We start from the raw sequence: 22,060 nt of genomic DNA on the forward strand, positions 1-22,060 counted from the left end.
TTCCCGTAATGAGCCGGGTGACAAAATGTCTAGCGGACGATGTATTTCTGCTTTTGCATAGCGTACGAGTTGGAGACAAAGGCTTGAAAGCATTCCGTCTGCTCTTCAGGAACGAGTCTATCTCTCTGCCTGTTTATCTCCTCTTGGGAAGCCAGCTATTTTTCCTGAAGGTTTCAAGGAAGCTTGTCTTGAGTTCTGGCTATTAACGTTTCTTTCCTGTAGCTTTTTTGAATAGCAGCCATTCCTGGAACCCTACCGCCTTGTAAAGAAGCTTGCAGATTTAGAAGCCCCAAAAACATATTTTGCTATGATGATTCTGCTGGCTGCAGAATAATGGAAAGTTCAGCCCTTCCTCAGAAGGGGAATACACCTCTACTTACGAACTTTTCTAGATAAGAACCGGGTGTTTTTTAAAAAAATGCCTCTTCCCAAGAACCATGTTCCACTTACAAACCTGAGCCTCCAAAACTGAAACTGGAAAAGGTGGGGAGAAGCTTCTGTGGGGCATTTCTAGGAATCTCCTGGGAGGAAACAGGGCCTCCACCCTCCCTGTGGTTGGTTATTTGATTGTTTGGTTGTTTGTTTGGTTGTTTGGTTGTTTGGTTGGTTGGTTGGTTCCTTCCTTCCTTCCTTCCTTCCTTCCTTCCTTCCTTCCTTCAATCATTCGTTCATTCATTCAATTTTTATGCCGCCCTTCTCCTTAGACTCAGGGCGGCTTACAACATGTTAGCAATATTACTTTTTCACAGAGCCAACATATTGCCCCCACAATCCGGGTTCTCATTTTACCCACCTCGGAAGGATGGTTTCGCCAATCACATACATTATTTGCTTTTACATTGATTCCTATGGGAAAAATGTATTTATTTATTTATTGAATTTTTATGCCGCCCTTCTCTTTAGACTCAGGGCGGCTTACAACATGTTAGCAATAGCACTTTTTAACAGAGCCAGCCTATTGCCCCCACAATCCGGGTCCTCATTTTACCCACCTCGGAAGGATGGAAGGCTGAGTCAACCTTGAGCCGGGGATGAGATTTGAACAGCTGACCTTCAGATCTATAGTCAGCTTCAGTGGCCTGCAATACAGCACTCTACCTGCTGCGCCACCACAGCTCTTGCTTCTTCTTACAAACTTTTCTACTTAAGAACCTGGTCACGGAACGAACTAAGTTCGTAAGTAGAGGTACCACTGAACTTGGATTTCCCTAGAAGTGGAATAACTTGTCTTCAGAATTTGTGAGTGCTCCAACACTGGAGATTTTTAAGAAGAGACTGGGAAGCCATTTGCCAGAAATGGTATAGGGCAGTGATGGCGAACCTATGGCACGGGTGCCAAAGATGGCATGCGGAGCCTTATCTGCTGGCACATGAGCAGTTGCCCTAGCTCAGCTCCAACGTGCATCTGTGTGCCAACCAGCTGTTTTCTGGCTTGCACAGAGGCTCTGGGAGGGCGTTTCTGGCTTCCAGAAAGCCTCCAGGGGGATGAGGGAGGGTGTTTTTACCCTCCCCCAGCTGCAGGGAATACTTTGGAGCCTGGGTAGGGCAAATCATGAACTTTGGGCCCAGCAGAAGTTGTAAAACAGGCCATTTCCGGCCTCCAGAGGGCTTCCGGGGGGTGGAGGAAGCTATTTCCGCCCTTCCCAGGCATTGAATTTGTGCATGCACAATAGCGTGCACCCACACTCTCTCGGCACCCGAGGAAAAAAGGTTCACCATCAGTGAACCAAGGGCAATGTTGGTGAACCTTTAGGGGTAGTGATTTCTGACAGTCTCAAAATGGGTGACCAGTGTGGTCGGGCAGTAGGAAAAGCAAGTAGGATGCTTGGCTGCATAGCTAGAGGTATAACAAGCAGGAAGAGGGAGATTATGATCCCGCTATATAGAGTGCTGGTGAGACCACATTTGGAATACTGTGTTCAGTTCTGGAGGCCTCACCTACAAAAAGATATTGACAAAATTGAACGGGTCCAAAGACCGGCTACAAGAATGGTGGAAGGTCTTAAGCATAAAACGTATCAGGAAAGACTTAATGAACTCAATCTGTATAGTCTGGAGGACAGAAGGAAAAGGGGGGACATGATCGAAACATTTAAATATGTTAAGGGGTTAAATAAGGTTCAGGAGGGAAGTGTTTTTAATAGGAAAGTGAACACAAGAACAAGGGGACACAATCTGAAGTTAGTTGGGGGAAAGATCAAAAGCAATGTGAGAAAATATTATTTCACTGAAAGAGTAGTAGATCCTTGGAACAAACTTCCAGCAGAGATGGTTGGTAAATCCACAGTAACTGAATTTAAACATGCCTGGGATAAACATATATCCATTGTAAGATAAAACACAGGAAATAGTATAAGGGCAGACTAGATGGACCATGAGGTCTTTTTCTGCCGTCAGTCTTCTATGTTTCTATGTTTCTAACCTGAAACAGGAGCATACACATGGGGGAGTGCCGGAAAACGCAAGAGCTTCTGGTTTCCGGCATGCGCTTTGCATGCTGGTCACCTGGTCTTCCAGTTTCTGGCACATGCATGCGCGCCAGGGAGCTGTTCTTCCAGTTTCTGGTCTGTCATGCACGTGAAGACTAGCATGGTGGGACACCGGAAGCTGGAAGAGCAACAGGTGACAGCTGCCATGCTCGGAGAGATGGCTCTACATGCCACTTCCAGCACGCATGCCATAGGTTTGCCATCACTGGTATAGGGTCTCTTGCTTGAGGAGGAGGTTGGACTAGAAGACCTCTAAGGTCCCTTCCAACTCTGTTATTCTGTTTGGCTCCTGTACAGGTAGTCCTCCACTTACGGCCATTTTTAGCAGCCACTTACAACAGAACTGAAAAAAGTGACTTACAACCAGCCCTCACATTTATGATTGTCATAGCATCCCCCTTAGGGGTGATTTCTAACTTACCCGACAGAGCCAAAAACTCACAAAAAATAACCCCCCAAAAAAGAGCCCAAAACAAGATGGCACGCATGCACAGTGCCCAAAACCTGGCTTCTGCACAGAAGTAGGAACCAGCAAAAAAATTAAAAAATTATTTTTTAAAAAAATCCCCCCCAAAATGTTGGCTGTATCCACGGACTGGCACAAACAGAATTGGCTCCACGACATCACCAACAGTTACTACCGGTTCTATGGAACCGGTGCGAACTGATAGGAACCCACCTCTGATCCCCATAGTCAAAATTCAGGAACTTCACAACCTGCAAGTATTTATGACAATAATTGCATTTATTTATTTGTTTGTTTGTTTGTTTGTTTATTATTTATTTATTTATTTATTTATTTATTTTGTTTTATTTGTTTATTTGTTTATTTATTTTATTATTTTATTTTATTTTATTTTATTATTTTATTTTATTTTATTTTATTCCGCCCTATTCCTCGGACTCAGGGTAGCTCACAACAAAATAATACACAACATGTAGGAATCCAAATTTAAAACATACTAAAAACCCAATTAAAAACCACACACTCATATTTAGGCGATCAAACATGAATTCATTTGTCGGCCGGGGCTAGATGTTGGTCTTAGCGGCCCAAAGCCTGTCGGCAAAGGTGGATCTTTAGAATCTTACAGAAGGCTGTGAGAATGCGATCAGTACGAATCTCTGGAGGGAGTTGGTTCCAAAAGCCAGGGCCACCACCGAGAAGGCTCTTTCGCCAGATGGCATTGGCTAGCTGATGGGACCTGGAGAAGGCCAACTCTGTGACCTGACCGGCTGCTGGGACACATGAGGTAGAAGATGGTCCCTTAAGTAATCTGGTCCAATGCCATGTAGGGCTTTATAAGTCATAACCAACACTTTGAATTGCGTTCAGAAACCAATCGACAACCAATGCAGCTCGCAGAGTGCTGGAGAAACATAGGCAAACCTCGGGAGGCCCATGACTGCTCACGCGGCTACCTTTTGCACCATCTGACGTTTCCAAACATTCTTCAAAGGTAGCCCAATGTTGAGAGCGTTGCAGTGGTCAAACCTCGAGGTGATAAGGGCCCAGGGTCATGTGATCACCATTGGTGAGCATCCCAGGCAACTTCGGTCAAGCAAGGTCAGAGGCAAGAAACAGTTTTTCTTAACAAATGTGGCCAAAAAAATAATAATAATAAAATTGGGCATGACTCACTTAGCAACTTCAATGGGAATTCTGGTCCCAATTGTGGCCATAACTCAGGGACTCCCTGTATTTTTCAGCTTGAAGTAGATGAAAGGACTTTTGTTTCCCCTTGTCATCCACTCCCTTGCCGAACACAAGACACTTGTCTCCGAGGCATTCCAGTGGGAGCCATGCGAGGTTTTAAATATCAGGCAAACGTATAATTAATGCAATGAATTGTATAATTAAATGTAAAATATGCGCTGGAAACATACACTGCAACAAGACGTTGCCATATATATGAGAAGGATGTGGAGGAATTAGGAGTGCAGAGCTGAAAAGAAGGTGAGAGGAGGCTAAATTCTGTGAAAGATGATGAAAAGAACAGAGTGTGTCTAACTCAGGGAAGAAAAGGCTGAGGGGATACACAATCACAGCCTATCAATAACTGAAGGACTGTCACAGGGAAAGGGATGGTTTTGTTCTCCGTAGTAGCTGAGAGAAGGGCGAGAGGGGAAGACAAATGGAAGCAATGGTATAATACAGGTGGTATCGGCAGAGGTGGGCTTCAAAAGTATTAGCAAGGGGCTGGTTGCTGGGCTGGGATCAGAGTTCCAGAGATTTGGCTCCTGTGCATGCGTAGCAAGCGAAATCATTTCTTATTTTATTTATTTATTTATTTTATTTGTCCAATACACAATGAGGGTTTTAGTGGGTATATATCTATATACGCATAGTAAAATACATGATGAAGGTTATAGAGGAGATACTCATAGTGAAATATATCTAAGAAATAATAGAAAAGAAGATATAGTAATAGAACATATCAATGAAAGAATAGAAGAAGAGATATAGGAGTAGAAGAAAGGTATAGGAGATATAAGAGAGCAATAGGACAAGGGACAGAAGGCACTCTAGTGCACTTGTACTCGCCCCTTACTGACTTCTTAGGAATCTGGATAGGTCAACCGTAGATAATCTAAGGGTAAAGTGTTGGGAGTTTGGGGATGACACTATGGAGTCCGGTAATGAGTTCCACGCTTCGACAACTCGGTTACTGAAGTCATATTTTTTACAGTCAAGTTTGGAGCGGTTAAAATTAAGTTTAAATCTGTTGTGTGCTCTTGTGTTGTTGTGGTTGAAGCTGAAGTAGTCGCCGACAGGCAGGATCTTGTGGGCAATACTTAGATCTTGTTTAAGGCGTCTTAGTTCTAAACTTTCTAGGCCCAGGATTGAAAGTCTAGTCTCATAGGATATTCTATTTTGAGTGGAGGAGTGAAGGGCTCTTCTGGTGAAGTATCTTTGGACATTTTCAAGGGTGTTAATGTCTGAGATGCGATATGGGTTCCAAACAGATGAGCTGTATTTGAGGATGGGTCTGGCAAAAGGTTTGTAAGCTCTGGTAAGTAGTGTGAGATTGCCAGAGCAGAAGCTACGTAGGATTAGGTTTACAACTCTTGAAGCCTTCTTGGCTATATTGTTGCAGTGGCTCCTGTGCATGTGTAGCAAGCGAAATCTCATGCAGGAACATTCTCGCGTTTGAGATTTTGCCAATTTTTGGTGTGTTTTTTGCTTTTGCGCATGCATGGAAGCAAAAAAACCCACTGAAAATTGGCAAAATCTCATGCATGAAAGATTTTGCTTGCTGTGCATGCACAAGAACCAAATCTTGCACTGATGGGCACCTGCCTGCGACAATCCCAAAGGGCGCAACGGTAGCAGCCAGTACGTGGAACTCCTGCCTGTTGGGCATAGACATGGGTGTGGCCTAGATGGCCTCCTGCACCACGGGGGGGGGGGCATTTTTCCCTTCCCCGGGCTTTGAGGCCCTCTGGAGGCCGGACTTCCCGAACTTCCGGTAGGCCTGTTTTTTTCCAGTAGGCCTGTTTAACGAAGTAGTGGAAGAAGTAGTAGAAGAAGTAGTCAACGAAGCAGTGGAAGTGATGTGCCGGTGCCTGGAGGCTGTTGGGGCCTGGATGGGTGTCAACAGACTCAAACTCAACCCTGATAAAACAGAGTGGCTGTGGGTTTTGCCTCCCAAGGACAATTCCATCTGCCCGTCATCACTCTGGGGGGGGAAACTACTGACCCCCTCAGAGAGGGTCCGCAACTTCGGTGTCCTCCTCCATCCACAGCTCACATTAGAGAAACATATTTCAGCTGTGGCGAGGGGGGCGTTTGCCCAGGTTCGCCTGGTGCACCAGTTGCGGCCCTATCTGGATTGGGAGTCACTGCTCACAGTCACTCATGCCCTCATCACCTCGAAGCTTGACTACTGTAACGCTCTCTACATGGGGCTACCTTTGAAGAGTGTTCGGAAACTTCAGATCGTGCAGAATGCAGCTGCGAGAGCAATCATGGGCTTTCCCAAATATGCCCATGTCACACCAACACTCCGCACTCTGCACTGGTTGCCGATCAGTTTCCGGTCACAATTCAAAGTGTTGATTATGACCTATAAAGCCCTTCATGGCACCAGACCAGACTATCTTCGGGACCGCCTTCTGCTGCACGAATCCCAGCGACCAGTTAGGTTCCACAGAGCGGGTCTTCTCCGGGTCCCGTCAACTAAACAATGTTGCTTGGCGGGACCCAGGGGAAGAGCCTTCTCTGTGGCGACCCCGGCCCTCTGGAACCAACTCCCCCCAGAGATTAGAATTGCTCCCACCCTCCTTGCCTTTCGTAAGCTTCTTAAAACCCACCTCTGCCGCCAGGCATGGGGGAATTGAGATACTCTTTCCCCCTAGGCCTTTACAATTTTATGCATGGTATGTCTGTATGTATGTTGGTTTTACAATAGGGTTTTTTAAACTTTATATTGGATTGTCATATGCTGTTTACTACTGTTGTTAGCCGCCCCGAGTCTACGGAGAAGGGCGGCATACAAATTCAATCCAATCCAAATCAAATTAAGCAACATAGAACTTAGGAGAAATTTCCTGACCGAACAATTAATTAGTGGAACAGCTTTCCTCCAGAAGTTGTGAATGCTTTTAAAGAAGAGATTGGATATTTATTTGTCTGAAGTGGTGTAGAGATTCCCGCTTAAGCAGGGAGTTAGACTAGAAGACTAGTTAGACTAGAAGACCTCCAAGGTCCTTTCAATTCTGTTATTGAGTGAGATCCATACTCAAAATAAAAAGGGGGTATCCTGCAGATGTGGGTGTCCCCTCACTGTTTTCAAACAAAGATGGGATAATCATAGTTTTGTGATGGCTAGAGGTGCTCAACTAGAACAAGGATCGACAAACCCAGGCGCCTGGTCGCCAGTGGCGCCTAGAAAATGTTGTCTGGCGCCTAGAAAATGTTGCCTGCTGTACTGTATGTATACAGCAGTGTTTTTCAACCGGTGTGCCGCGAGACATGGCCAGGTGTGCCGCGAGGTGGCTCCTGCAAGTGGGAGCTCCAGGGCTGAGGCTTCAGCCCTGGAGCTCCCACTTGCAGAAGCCGCCCCCCGGCTATTGCCCGCCGCCGCCGCTACCCGCGCACCCCAAAATACCCCCCCTGCGTGCCCTTTTCCATGGGCGCGCAGTCCCCATTCCCCTGCCTGCCTGGGGGGCGGGCGGGGGCGGGGAGGCGCCGGCAGTAGAAGGCGCAGCCCCCGCCCGCCCGATCCGCTCCCTCTCCTCCTCTTCCGCTGAAAGAAACGCGCGGAAGCTGCCTGCTTGAGCCTCGCGTTGCTCCACCCCGCTTCATCCTGCTTGTCATCCTCCGTTGCCAGGAAAGCCGGGTTTGTTTTCCGTGAAAGCAGCGCGCCTTTTAACACGCTGCTTTCCTGCACCAGTGACGTTTGGCTGCCGGGGGGGCGGGGAGGAGAAAATCCTCCCCACCCCCAAGAGCAGCAAAAGCCTAAGCGGTGGGGTGCGCCGTTTGCCTTCCGGCTCAGTCGCAGAGGCTTTTGCTGCTTGTGGAGGGGGGGGGGTTGGCGGTGCCGATGCCAAATGCTTTCCCTCCGCGGTGGGGGGTGCAGGGCAGGCGCAGTCAGCCCCAGGAGACAAAGATGGAATGAGAGAAAGGAAAGAGAGAGAAAGGGAGGGAGAGAAAGAAAAAGTGAGAGATAGAAAGGATAGAGAGAAAGGGAATGAGAGAAAGGAAAGAGAGAGAAAGAGAGGGGGAGAAGGAAAGAGTGAGAGATAGAAAGGATAGAGAGAAAGAGGGAATGGAAAGAGAGAGAAAGGGAGGGAGAGAAGGAAAGAGTGAGAGATAGAAAGGATAGAGAGAAAGAGGGAATGAGAGAAAGGAAAGAGAGAGAGAGAGAGAAAATAAGAGAGAGAGAGCAACAGAGAGAGAAAGAACAAGAGAGAGAAAGCATGAGAGAGAGAAAGAACAAGAGAGAGAGAGAAAATAAGAGAACAAGAGAGAGAAAAAGATAGCAAGAGAGAGAGAAAGCAAGACAGATAGGGAGAGGAAAGGAGAGTGAGAGAAATGAGAACAAAAAGGGGAGAAAAAAGGAGAAATGAGAAAATGATTGAGGCAGAGAATGAGAGGAGAGTGAAACAAAAGAGAGAGAGAGGTGATTCTTGAAGCATATGGTAAAAAGCACCCAAATAATAAGAAAACCCCCCCAGCCCACACCTGTTTTTGAAAAGGATAAAAGAGAAAAAAACCCCAGCCCTCAACTGGTTTTGGAAATGGTTGGAGTGTGTATACATACACACACATAAGGGGGGGAGAGAGACAGGGATGGAAAAAGAGGAGAAGTGAGAGGGAGAAGGAATGAGGGAAAAAGGGAGGAAGAGAGAGAAATGAGAAACACGAGAGAGAAAAGGGGGAAAGACAGGAGAAGTACCCAGAAATGAGACAGTGGTATAAATTTCAGGAGGGATGATTGATGATTGACTGTATTTATAAGGGGATGTTACATGGGATTGTATATATGAGGGGGTTATTTATGTATGTATGTATGTATGTATGTATGTATGTATGTATGTATGTATGTATGTATTTATTATTTATTTATTTATTTATTAGATTTGTGTCATTTTGGTTGGTGGTGTGCCCCAGGATTTTGTAAATGTAAAAAATGTGCCGCGGCTCAAAAAAGGTTGAAAATCACTGGTATACAGTATATTTTTCCCGCCTTGTGTTTACGCCCAGAAATGGTACATCTTGGCTTCCGTAGCTCCGCCCATCAACCTCGGAGCGAGCTGCTTTCCCAGCGTCCCCTGCACTTGCGTGCGTCTCTCCCTCCCCCCCTTGCCTCCATTCCGCCTCCTACTCGAACCCCTTCACTCCCCCCCACCGCACACAGACGCTCCGATCTTGGCCGCTCACCCGCCTTCGGAGAGAAGCGGAAGCCCCTCCCCTCCCGGCGTGAGGTTTTGTTCATTCCTCCTCCGGCCGCGTGCGCGGTGACTTCCGACCAGTAACCCCTCCTCCCCCCTCCCCCCCTCACCCGCGTCCCCGGCCCGGTCTCCCTTTCCTTCTTCTCTGTTTCGGTTTCTGACTAACGGTCTCCCCTCGGATCCCGACGGGAGTACAGCAGAGCCGGCTCGGCGGAGCCAGGCCTGCGCCGGGGGGGAGGGGGTGAAAGCGATGTCAGGTGGAGACTCGGCAAAAAACCAAGTTTGCTTAAAAAAAATTCTGGCTCCTAAATTTTTTGGCTGGCTCCTAGATTCTGAACAACTTTGTCGACCCCTGAACTAGAAGTTTTCCAAAGTCTCACAAGAGCTCAGTATAGTAGGTCAGATCAAACTCCAAACAGAAGCAGATCAAAGACCGATCCGCTGATTTCTTCTTGGAAATCCAGATTTAAATCCAGTACGATAATATCAATTCTTTACTACAGAGGAAAGTGTGGTGTACACACTTTCTCAAGTGTGTACACCACAAAATAAAACCAGCACTTTTCTTTGAAAAAGGCCCAAACCTCAGATTGTTTAGCAGATAGTCTCAATGAATAACTCTATAAAGAAACCAATATTTCATCACATGCCAGCTGTTTTTTTTAAAAAAAATGTTCAATATTTATTTTAGGGGTTGAATACATCAAATATGTGTATTGTGAAAAATTTTACACCAGCCTTCCTCATACTTGTGAAGTAACTAATGCTTGGATATGTACTGTATCTTGCCCAAAATTGGAAGTTGTGACTAAACATTTCGTTATGTTTTGTTTTGAGGCTATCATTATATTTTCAACAGTTGTCAGCCAAATTCCCAAAAATTCCACGAGCAAGGCATAAAGTCAATCTTATTGCTCATATTTGTATTTATGTGAGAACTTCCAGAGTGGTTAACACAATGGCATTTAAAAATCCACCCCTTCGTTCTTTATTGTATGTAGCAATTGAAATTCTGTACTGACTGCTATTTGCACTACTTAAATAGCAGCTCCAGGTTTGGAAATTTAAGCTGGTGAAATGTTAACCTTAATCAGCATAAGGACTTAAATAAAATCTGTGGTGAGAAAACTCATTTAGTGGCAATTTGCATTTTGTAGCATTTTCTGGCATAGCAAAAAACACGTTCAACCGTCATGGGATTTCTCTTTCTTTTGGGTTTTTTTTCCCATAAACATCTTTCTTTGTTTTCAGATTTCACCCTTTTGTTTGTGAAAGTGCTATTTTGGATAGCTAAGCCTTGGCACTCCCACCTGACCATTGGAAATAGAAGAAGAATATATATATAGAAAAATGAAAGGTTAAAAGGATAGAAATATTCCTGGTCTTCTAGAATGGATGATTCTTTGACATTGTTTTCACAAACAATTGATTCTGTGGCCAGATTTATGTATTAATAAGGCAAAAGGGATTATTTCACATTTAGAATAGAATAGAATTCTTTATTGGCCAAGTGTGATTGGACACACAAGAAATTTGTCTTTGGTGCATACGCTCTCACTGTACATAAAAGGACCCAGGGACCCAGGGGAAGAGCTTTCTCTGTGGTGGCCCCAACCCTCTGGAACCAACTCCCCCCAGAGATCAGAATTGCCCCCACCCTCCTCGTCTTTCGTAAGCTCCTTAAAACCCACCTCTGTCGTCAGGCATGGGGGAACTGAGATATTATCTTCCCCCTAGGCCTATACAATTTATGCATGGTATGTTTGGTTTTTAAATTAGGGTCTTTTAAATTATCTTAAATATTAGATTTGTTATATGTTGTTTCACTACTGTTGTTAGCCTCCCCAAGTCTACGGAGAGGGGCGGCATACAAATCAAATCAAATACATACATACATACATACATACATACATACATACATACATACATACATAAATATACATTTGTCAAGAATCATGAGGTACAACAATGATTGTTATAGGGGCCAAATAAAAAATCAGAAAGCCATCAATATTAATATAAATCTTAAGGATACAAACAACAAGTTACAGTCATACAGTTATAAGTGGAAGGAGATGAGTGATAGGAATGAGAAAAAACTAGTAGTAATAGTAGTGCAAACTTAGTAAATAGTTTGACAGTGTTAAGGGAATTATTTGTTTAGCTGAGTGATGGCACCCGGGAAAAAAACTGTACTTGTGTCTAGTTTTCCTGATATGCAGTGCTCTATAGCGACGTTTTGCGGGTAGGAGTTGAAACAGTTTATCTCCAGTATGTATTTTCTGTACAAGTAATCCTCAACTTATGACCACAACTGAGCCCAAAATTGATGTCGCTAGGTGAGAAATTTGTGAGTTTTGCCCCATTTTAAGACGTTCTCTTGCCACATTTCTTAAGTGAATCACTGCAGTTGTTAAATTAGTAACACCATTGATAAGTGAATCTGGCTCCACCATTGATTTTGCTTGTCGTACGGTCACAAATGGTGATCATAAACGGGACACTGCAAGCCATCGTAAATATGAAACCAGTTGTCAAGCATCCGAATGTAGATCATGGAATGCTGGAATGGTCATAAATGTGAAAAATGGTTGTAACTCATTTTTTTCAGTACCTTGGTAACTTTGAACGGTCACTAAACAAGCTGTTGTAAATCAAGGACTATCTGTATGCGTAAATAATGTAAGGATTCAAGCTGCCTCCCCCTCTCCAAATATTCCCTTTAGGTCCCCTATGCTTCTTGTTCTGAGATATCACCGAACATTCATGAGAGCTAATTTATTTTTTGGCAAATGGATACCCTGTAGCTGACCATGCCCGCTGTGCAAGAGGTTTTGTGAACTGGTACATATTCCATTTTATGAGAATGCCCGCAGTGTATTTTCAAAATGTTGTATATACTGAGTTCTGTCGGGCTCTCTGGTAGAATCCTCCCAAAAATTTACAGGTACAAATTTCAGACACACACACGTTTGAAAATTCAAAACAATGTTCTTTATAATGAAAATTCACTTAAACCAAGCCCTCTTTTGGTATAGCAAAGAGCACTGGTCTCCAAACAAACTGTTAATTTATACAAGTCCCTTATCAGTCCTGTGATACTTAGCTTGCAGCTGTGAGGCAATTCACAGTCCTTCTTCTTTCACCAAGTGAAACACACTTTGCTCTGGTTTAGTTTCAAAGCGGGGGAAAATCAGCACACAAAAAGTCAAAGTCAGTAAAGCAGTCACGAAACACAACAATCAGATAATCCTCCACAATGGCCAAACCCACAGGCTGCTATTTATAGCAGCCTCACTAATTACCACAGCCCCACCAAACCACAGGTGGCCTCATTTTCTTTGCTAATAATCTCTCAGTTGTTGTTGCCTATGCATCGCTCTCCGCATGCGTGGCTATATTATTAACTCTTGTTCTGAATCCAAGGAGGAGCTGGATAATTGATCTCCTTCTGAGCTGTCTGCCCCACTCTCCTCCTCCCTGTCACTCATGTCTTCTTGGTCAGAAGAGCCTTCATCAGCAGATTCCACGGGGGGCAAAACAGGCCTGCAGCATGTGGATGTCTCCCCCACATCCACAGTCCTTGGGGCAGGAGCAGGGCCAAAGCTAACCACAACATACTGTGCCCAAAAGGACTGTTGAATCCTGAATTTAGCTTACAGCAGCGATGGCTTTTGCTGTTGCGTGCCAAAAGCCAGGGGAGCGCTTATGCATGTACCCACACTAATGCACCCTTCACGCAACTCCCCCGCATCCCCACTTTTGGAACATGATGGCACAGAGGGCCTGTTTTCAACCTCCCCAGGCTCCAGAGCCACCCACCCTGGAGGCCCTATGGAGGCCAGAAACAGCCTGTTTGCTGACTTCTGGTGGGACCCAGATTATTGGATTGCTGATTCTGTAAATCGCCTAGAGAGGGCTGTAAAAACACTATGAAGTGATATATAAGTATAAATGCTATTGCTATAAAATGAATCCTGGGAGTTATACTACAGAAAAGATACCAAAATATTTCATGATAGATCTATAGGAAGGGTCCATTAAAGCCCTCCTAGTGCTACAATCCACTGGAGTAGAATCCGAGACCAAGCTACCAGAAACAAATTGGAATCACTTTATAATATGTAAATAGATATTTTGCTCTTGGGTTAAAATGGTTTATACAAGAAACACCCCCGATTGGTGGTGGGGTATGAATGTTTGTCTGGTGGTGGGCACAATTCACAAAACACTTGTTTTATGTTGTGTGAGACTTATATTGTAATTAAAACTAATAAAAAAATAATTTAAAATAAAAAAATAAAAATAAATCATTGGAGTCTAGGTACAAAATAAAAAGGTACAAAATAAAAAGGCCAGGCAATTGAAAAACTGCCTTTATGAACCAAACATAATTATTTTTAATGAGATCACTAGGACTCTGCCTGTGATGCAATGTTGAGCTTGTGTAAGATTTTTGTGATAGATAGATAGATAGATAGATAGATAGATAGATAGATAGATAGATAGATAGATAGATAGATAGATAGATACTGTAGATAGGAAGCAACAAAATTAAGTGATTTCAGGATTTTTTTACAGTCATCTTTCTTGATTTGGCAACTATGGTAAAATGAATATATCTGGAGCCATTGGAAACTCAGAGTGGCTCAAACCTGACCAAATAACTAAAGTCATATTTACAGATGTGTGGTTTTATCTTAATATTTTTAATTTCTTTTTGTTTTCTAGTGGTTTAGGATATATCACGGGATCAAGTGTCAAGCAAGTAGCTGGAGATTGGCACTGGGCCCTGCGGGTGAGTAGTGAGAAGTTTATCAGATTTGCATTACAAAAATCTAAGCCGCCACAAGATGGCAGCAAAGAGTGATAAGACATTCCAACTCTTGGCTGCTATCTAGTGATGGTCCAGTTTTTGCAGCTTGTGTATTGTAGCTGTACTAATGAATTCCTGTTTAGATTTAACATATTTGTATAGAAAATCTAAATAAATATCATCTCTTTCTCCCTGATTTAAACATAATTTATAATTCCACAGAATTTGGGTGTAACATAATGGTCTGAGTCTACGGAGAGGGGCGGCATACGAATCTAATTATTATTAATAATAATAATAATAATAATAATAATAATAATAATAATAATAATAATTTGATGTACCTGATTTCTTGATGTATTAAGGCCCTGATGTGTGATTTGTTTGGCTTTAACTTAACATGTTTTGCAAACCTAGCCATTGCAATTTGTAAATCATAATATTTGGCTTTCTGTGAAGTATCAGCACAACAAGCTGTGGTTTGTTTATTTAACCAAAATTACTCATGATGGCGAGCAGAATGATGTTTATGGAGAGAACATTTGATGGAAATGAAGTTTTATCCTCTAATATTATTTTGGACATAAAGTTTTGCAGTTAATTGCACTAAAATTAGAAGTAGGCTAGGAAATAATTTGTTTTTTTCCCCATACATACTGTATTTTTTCTTTCAAAATTCCCAAAAGATTTGAATGATTATTAATGTAGGATCTGGACAATTTTCCTGTGACCAGCCCAGACGTTGCCTTTTAAATTGTTCTACATGGTCAGTCAGAGGTGTGGACGTCAACGGTGCATCTGAGGCCAACATTTGACTCACCATTTTCCTTTCTGAAGTGTTTGATGGGGTTGAAGGAGATGGGAACACTGTAGCCCCAAAATGACTCATTTAGGTTCAGTTAATGTGGCTGTGCATTGTCTAATCAGATCCATGAGTGGAGTGATTGGCTTGGCTTATTAGTGGCTGAGTTAATGGGTTGTGCACGCAGAGCCACTGTATTCCTGAGGTATATTCTGAGGTGTTTGTACAGGGACCCATATCGCATCTAAGACATTAACACCCTTGAAAATGTCCAAAGATACTTCACCAGAAGAGCCCTTCACTCCTCCACTCGAAACAGAATACCCTACGAGACTAGACTTTCAATCCTGGGCCTAGAAAGTTTAGAACTAAGACGCCTTAAACAAGACCTAAGTATTGCCCACAAGATCATATGCTGCAACGTTCTGCCTGTCTGCGACTACTTCAGCTTCAACCACAATAACACAAGAGCACACAACAGATTTAAACTTAATATTAACCGCTCCACACTTGACTGTAAAAAATACGACTTCAGTAACCGAGTTGTCGAAGCGTGGAACTCATTACCGGACTCCATAGTGTCATCCCCAAACCCCCAACACTTTACCCTTAGATTATCTACGGTTGACCTATCCAGATTCCTAAGAGGTCAGTAAGGGGCGAGTACAAGTGCACTAGAGTGCCTTCCATCCCCTGTCCTATTGCTCTCCTATATCTCCTATTCCTTTCTTCTATTCCTATATCTCTTCTTCTATTCTTTCATTGATATGTTCTATTCCTATACCTTCTTTTCTATTATTTCTTAGATGTATTTTACTATGAGTATCTCCTCTATAACCTTCATCATGTATTTTACTATGTGTATATAGATATATACCCACTAAAACCCTCATTGTGTATTGGACTAAATGAATGAATGAATGAATGAATGAATGAATGAATGAATGAATGAATGAATGAATGAATGTGGGAAAAGGTTGAAAGCCAAAGACCAGAAATGGACAATTACATTCTTCGCTGACTTTTTGCATTCTGGTAAGCAGGATGTTGTTCCCAGCAATTCACTCCTGTTCTTCCCCCATTTCTCTCCAGCCCTCTTTAAGTTCTTCAGCTTTCTTTCCTATAGTTTGTTTCAATTTCTTTCCCATCATCCCCCTGTCTATCGGAACAATTAACCAGTGGAACCACTTGCCTCTAGAAATTGTGGGTACTACAAAACTGGAAATTTTTAAGAGGAAGTTAGACAACCATTTGTCTGAAATGGTATATAGAGCTTCCTACCCTGAAATGGTATATAGGTTGAAATAGAAGGCCTCCAAGATCCCTCCCAGCTCGGTTATTCTATTATTCAGCAAAATCAAAACCTTGTATGGTGTATTTTTTTGCCATTTCTCACTGAGATTTCTGCTCACCTCTCTCCCATAGCTTCCCTTTCATTTACTCCCCTCGTTTGTTGGAGCGCGTACAAAATCTGTTACACAATTTAGGGTGCTTCCAATTTATGCCACTTTATTGGTTTTTCCCCCCAAAACTTTATTAATTTTCAATAAAAAGACATACAAACTTACACACATTTAAACACATAGTAGGGGTTACAAATACCCCTCTTTTCTTGAAGTCAATTTTTAATACAGAAAAAAGGATAAAATCTTAAATCTTTAAGTCAAAATAATATTCTAATTGAAAAGAAGAATTTTGTTCACGTATTCTAATAAACATAGATTTAAATTGATAAAAAAAGAAAAACCAACAATAGCAACAACAAAAATATCAATAACATTTGATTATACAGTATTCATACAGTTTTCATAACCTTATTTTCAACTTTATTCTTATCTTTCCATGTATAAACTTTATTCCAAATAATATAAAAGTCAGATTCTTCTTGATCATTCAGCCTTCTTGTCATCATATCCATCTCTGCACAATCCAATTTTTTTTTAACTACATCCTCTTTTTGGGGGACATCTTCCCCTTTCCAATTTTGTGCATAAACTATCCTGGCCGCTGTTACGATATGTACAACCAGATAAAAATATCTTTTTTATATTTCTGTTTAGCTATACCTAAAAGATAAAATTCAGGGGATTTTTCTATTTCCTGTAATGTAATCTCTTTTATCATTTTTTCTATCATTCTCCAATATGTCCGAACTTTATTACAGGTCCACCATTGATGATAGTAGGAACCTATTTCATTTTTACATTTCCAACAATTTGGGGAAGTATGCCACTTTATTGTTGAGATAGCAAAGGCAAGGTGGCCTCAATCCGCTGTTCTTAATTTCCCTTATTATTAAACAAAAAGGAATTCCCCCCCCCCCTGTTTGGGGGTCCGTGAGAGAGAGAGGAACACTTTGTCTCACTTCACATTTCTTTTCCTGCACCGAGCCATTTTTATTTCCTTCTATTTTATCCCCTCGGGGACCTTGATAAATGTGCTAGGGAAGACTAGCACACAATACGCAAAGCAGACACACACACACACAAATTGGCCTGGATGGAAAAATAGCCGAGAGGAAATAAGACGGCAAAACTGCTTGCTGACCTTTGACCCCTGTTTGGATTCTGGCCATCACAGAGGTGATCTCTGTTTTCTTCTCACTGGCCTTCTGCGGAGGTGGAATTTCAAAGATGATGCCATTTAGAAGTGTTGAATACCGTCACACGCCTGGTGCGGAATAAGCATCTTTCTGCAGTTTAATTAGTTCTGTTTTGTAGATGACATAGAATTTGCATGGCATTTTCAAGTGCCGAAAGAATATTGAATGCATGATTTAGGTGGGTGGTGGTGGTTTGTTTTTTTTTAACATCAGCATTATAAATTATGCCAGCATAATTATCTTTCATATAGTTCATGTCGTAGATTATGGGTAGGAGGGAAGGGGAGGTTCACTTAAGATTGCAAGTGAATTAATGAGAGATTTAATTGATAATAGCTTAATCTATTTAGCAAGGAATGGAATGAGATTAATCGGATGTTTCTCCCGTCCGATTAATGTTTAGTGTGTGTATGTTTATATAAAACATATACACACACATACAGTACATACATAGATGAATTTTATAATGAATTGCATAGCATTAAAGGTACAACTGTCTCATTTAAGGACAATTTTCAATTAATGCAGAGATTTTAAAAAGTAACTTTGCAACTAATCCTCGCATTTATGACCTTTGCAGATCTGTAAAGGTCATAAATGCGAGGATTAGTTGCAAAGTTACTTTTTAAAATCTCTGCTTTGCAGATCTGTAAAGCAAAGGAATAATGAAATAAGACTATAAGCACAGTTACAGTTGTCATTTAGCAAGTTCAGGGGTGTCAAACTCAGTTTCATTGAGGGTTGGATCAGGGTTGTGCTTGACTTCGGTGGGGGGGAGCATGACCAGGGTGGGCATAGCCAGCTTGACATCACTCGTGCTGTAACTACATTGTGCCAACAAAAACGGGCTCCTGAGTTCCATTTTCAACTGTGATGGCTTCCTGCTACCGTTTGCCAGCGAAAACAGCTTGGGAGGTCCATTTTTGTTGGCAGAGGGTTGCAGGAAGCCAAGGCAGCTGAAAATTTAGCTTGGGAGCCCATTTTCACTGGCAGATGCACCACGGATCAGTCCTTTGCTGTTTCCTGTGGGCTAGATTTAAGCACTTCATAGGCCAGATCCAACCCCCGGGCCTTGAATTTGACACCACTGAGCTAGTGATTTGTTTAATGACCAAGTTTCCATGTCCAGCTGTAGTCACTAAACAAAGACTACCTGTTTGCTGTTGACTTTGCTGTTGGGGGATATAATGAGTCAATATAGTTATATAATTTTTGATAGTGGGGTAGAACTTCCTGGGCAAACTGGCTATGCTGTATGGAATCTTTTACGAGTTTGGAAAAAAGTGAAGGAGGGCATGATATTGTATGAGATTATATATGTGACATGGAGAAAATAGGGAGATTAGAACTGCCCCCACCCTCCCTGTCTTTTGTAAACTACTCAAGACTCATTTATACCGCCAGGCATGGGGGAATTGAGATAGCTCTTCCCCCTAGGCCATTACAAGTTATGCATGGTATGTTTGTGAGTATGTTTGGTTTTATAATAGGGGTTTTTAGTTGTTTTTTATTATTGGATTGTACATGTTGTGTTTATTATTGTTGTTAGCCGCCCCGAGTCTGCGGAGAGGGGCGGCATACAAATCCAATAAATTATTATTATTATAAATTATTATTATTAAAAGCTGATCTGGAAGTGAGCCTGTAGCTCAGAGGTTAATATTCTGCCTTGCATGCAGAACGCTACAGGTTCAAATCCCAGGAGGGGTATGTCTAGCTGACGAGACCATAGCAAGGTCGAAATAGATCTATACTAGGCTCCCTTCCTTTTCACTTACCAGCAAAATTATGTAAAATATCTGTGTTCACACAGATCAGTGAACCTAAGCCATGCCCAGGTTTTGAGCCATCTAGGTCACCAAACTGACCCCGTTGGATGACCTGTTACCACCTCTATCCCAATTAACGAACCCTCATATAATGACAATTCACTTCTAGAAGTTCTGAAAAGTGTTCGGAAACTTCAGATCGTGCAGAATGCAGCTGCGAGAGCAGTCATGGGCTTCCCTAGGTATGCCCATGTCACACCAACACTCCGCAGTCTGCATTGGTTGCCGATCAATTTCCGGTCACAATTCAAAGTGTTGGTTATGACCTTTAAAGCCCTTCATGGCATCGGACCAGAATATCTCCGAGACCGCCTTCTGCCGCACGAATCCCAGCGACCGATTAGGTCCCACAGAGTGGGCCTTCTCCGGGTCCTGTCAACTAAACAATGTCGGTTGGCGGGCCCCAGGGGAAGAGCCTTCTCTGTGGCGGCCCCGACTCTCTGGAACTAGCTCCAACCAGAGATTAGAACTGCCCCTACCCTCCTCGCCTTTCGCAAACTCCTTAAAACCCACCTATGTCGTCAGGCATGGGGGAACTGAGATATCTCCCCCGGGTCTATACAATTTATGTATGGTATGCTTGTGTGTATGTCTGTTTAATAATGGGTTTTTAAAAATATTTTATATTGTAAATTATTAGATTTGTTATAAACTGTTTTTATTGTGTTGTGAGCCGCCCCGAGTCTACGGAAAGGGGCGGCATACAAATCTAATAAATAAATAAATAAAAAAGGCTGGTTTGAAAATGATTTGATTGCCTGTATACCCCTTCTTTTCAAGTGCTATAAATAAGCTGACACGCATGGAGATAAATAAATTGCCCTCCAGACTTTTCAGACCTCAATTCAGACCATTCCAATCTATCTTTTGCAATTCCCAAGGCAGCATTTTTTTTTTATTTTACAAGAAAAACTAGAGGAGGCGAATCAGAGAGATGAATTTCTGCTGTAATCTAGGAATCTTGTTCCGTCATCTTCAGTTTTTGATGTGATGTCATTCGCTTTGGGCTATTTTCTCAGCTGTCCCCCCCCCCATTCTTTTCCAGGTTTCTCCACTTTTAGGTATGATCACAGGGACGCTTATCTTAATATTTGTACCAGCTGCTAAAAGAGGCAATGCTGAACAACTGGGGGCGCAACTGAAGGCTCGGACCTCCTGGCTGAGGGATATGAAGGCCTTGATAAGAAAGTAAGGCAACCCTTAAATTTTTTCTCTGTTAGAAACCAACTTGAGATACTTTACGGGTGCAAAGCCAGACAACCGAGAGTAACATTTTTTTTTTAAATGCTACAATATTCCACTTCTCCAGCTTCTTTTTCATGAAGCTACTGATGACAGCAACTGTTTAGTGTGATGTCAACATCGTTGATGTGTTAAGTGCCTTGTATATTACAGAAATGATAACTGCCTTTCCCAAGAGGACTTTTAATTCCTTTGCATCGTCCTCATTTGTTATGGAGCTGCAGTTTTATGGTAGAAATTAAGAATAACAGAGTTGGAAGGTCTTCTAGTCCAATAGCAGGAAATCCCATACCAATGATGGTGAACCTTTTTTTCCTTGGGTGCTGAAAGAGTGTGCACGCACGCTATTGCACATGCCGAGTGCCCACATCCATAACTCAATGCCCGGAGAGGGCAGAAACAGCTTCCCCAACTCCCCTGGAGGCCCTCTGAAGGGCAGAAATGGCCTGTTTTGCCCTTCCCAGGCTCCAAAGGCTTACCTGGAGCTGGAGGAGGGTAAAATGCCCTCCCCCATCCCCTCGGAGGCTCTCTGGAAGCCAAAAATGCCCTCCTAGAGCCTCCGTGCGAGCCAAAAATCAGCGGGCCAGCACACACATGCATGTTTATTTATTTATTTATTGGATTTGTATGCCGCCCCTCTCCGGAGACTCGGGGCGGCTAACAGCAATAATAAGACAGAGTACAATAATAATCCAATACTAAAAACGATTAAAAACCCATTAATATAAAAACCAAACATACATACAGACATACTATGCATAAAATTGTAAAGGCCTAGGGGGAAAGAGTATCTCAATTCCCCCATGCCTGGCGGCAGAGGTGGGTTTTAAGTAGCTTACGAAAGGCAAGGAGGGTGGGGGCAATTCTAATTTCTGGGGGAAGTTGGTTCCAGGGGGCCAGGGCCGCCACAGAGAAGGCTTTTCCCCTGGGTCCCGCCAAGCGGCATTGTTTAGTTGACGGGACCCGGAGAAGACCCACTCTGTGGGACCTAATTCGTCGCTGGGATTCGTGCGGCAGAAGGCGGTCCCTGAGATAATCTGGTCCGGTGCCATGAAGGGCTTTATAGGTCATAACCAACACTTTGAATTGTGACCGGAAACTGATCGGCAACCAATGCAGACTGCGGAGTGTTGGTGTAACATGGGCATATTTGGGAAAGCCCATGATTGCTCTCGCAGCTGCATTCTGCACGATCTGAAGTTTCCGAACACTTTTCAAAGGTAGCCCCATGTAGGGAGCGTTACAGTAGTCGAGCCTCGAGGTGATGAGCGCATGAGTGACTGTGAGCAGTGACTCCCGGTCCAAATAGGGTCGCAACTGGTGCACCAGGTGAACCTGGGCGAATGCCCCCCTCGCCACAGCTGAAAGATGTTTCTCTAATGT

At 43.0% G+C, this 22,060-nt stretch overlaps 1 protein-coding gene across 1 annotated transcript in view; it reads left to right on the plus strand.

Moving 5' to 3' along the window:
- Positions 1-22,060, plus strand: part of SPNS2 (SPNS lysolipid transporter 2, sphingosine-1-phosphate) — a 242,699-nt gene that overhangs the window by 169,168 nt on the left and 51,471 nt on the right. The window contains exons 5-6 of the mRNA XM_070735225.1: positions 14,118-14,184; positions 20,481-20,623. Of these exons, the coding sequence (XP_070591326.1) occupies positions 14,118-14,184; positions 20,481-20,623 (210 nt within the window). The remainder of the gene's footprint in view (positions 1-14,117; positions 14,185-20,480; positions 20,624-22,060) is intronic.

Source organism: Erythrolamprus reginae, chromosome 1, assembly GCF_031021105.1.
Source record: "Erythrolamprus reginae isolate rEryReg1 chromosome 1, rEryReg1.hap1, whole genome shotgun sequence".
Taxonomy (NCBI): Eukaryota; Metazoa; Chordata; class Lepidosauria; order Squamata; family Dipsadidae; genus Erythrolamprus; species Erythrolamprus reginae.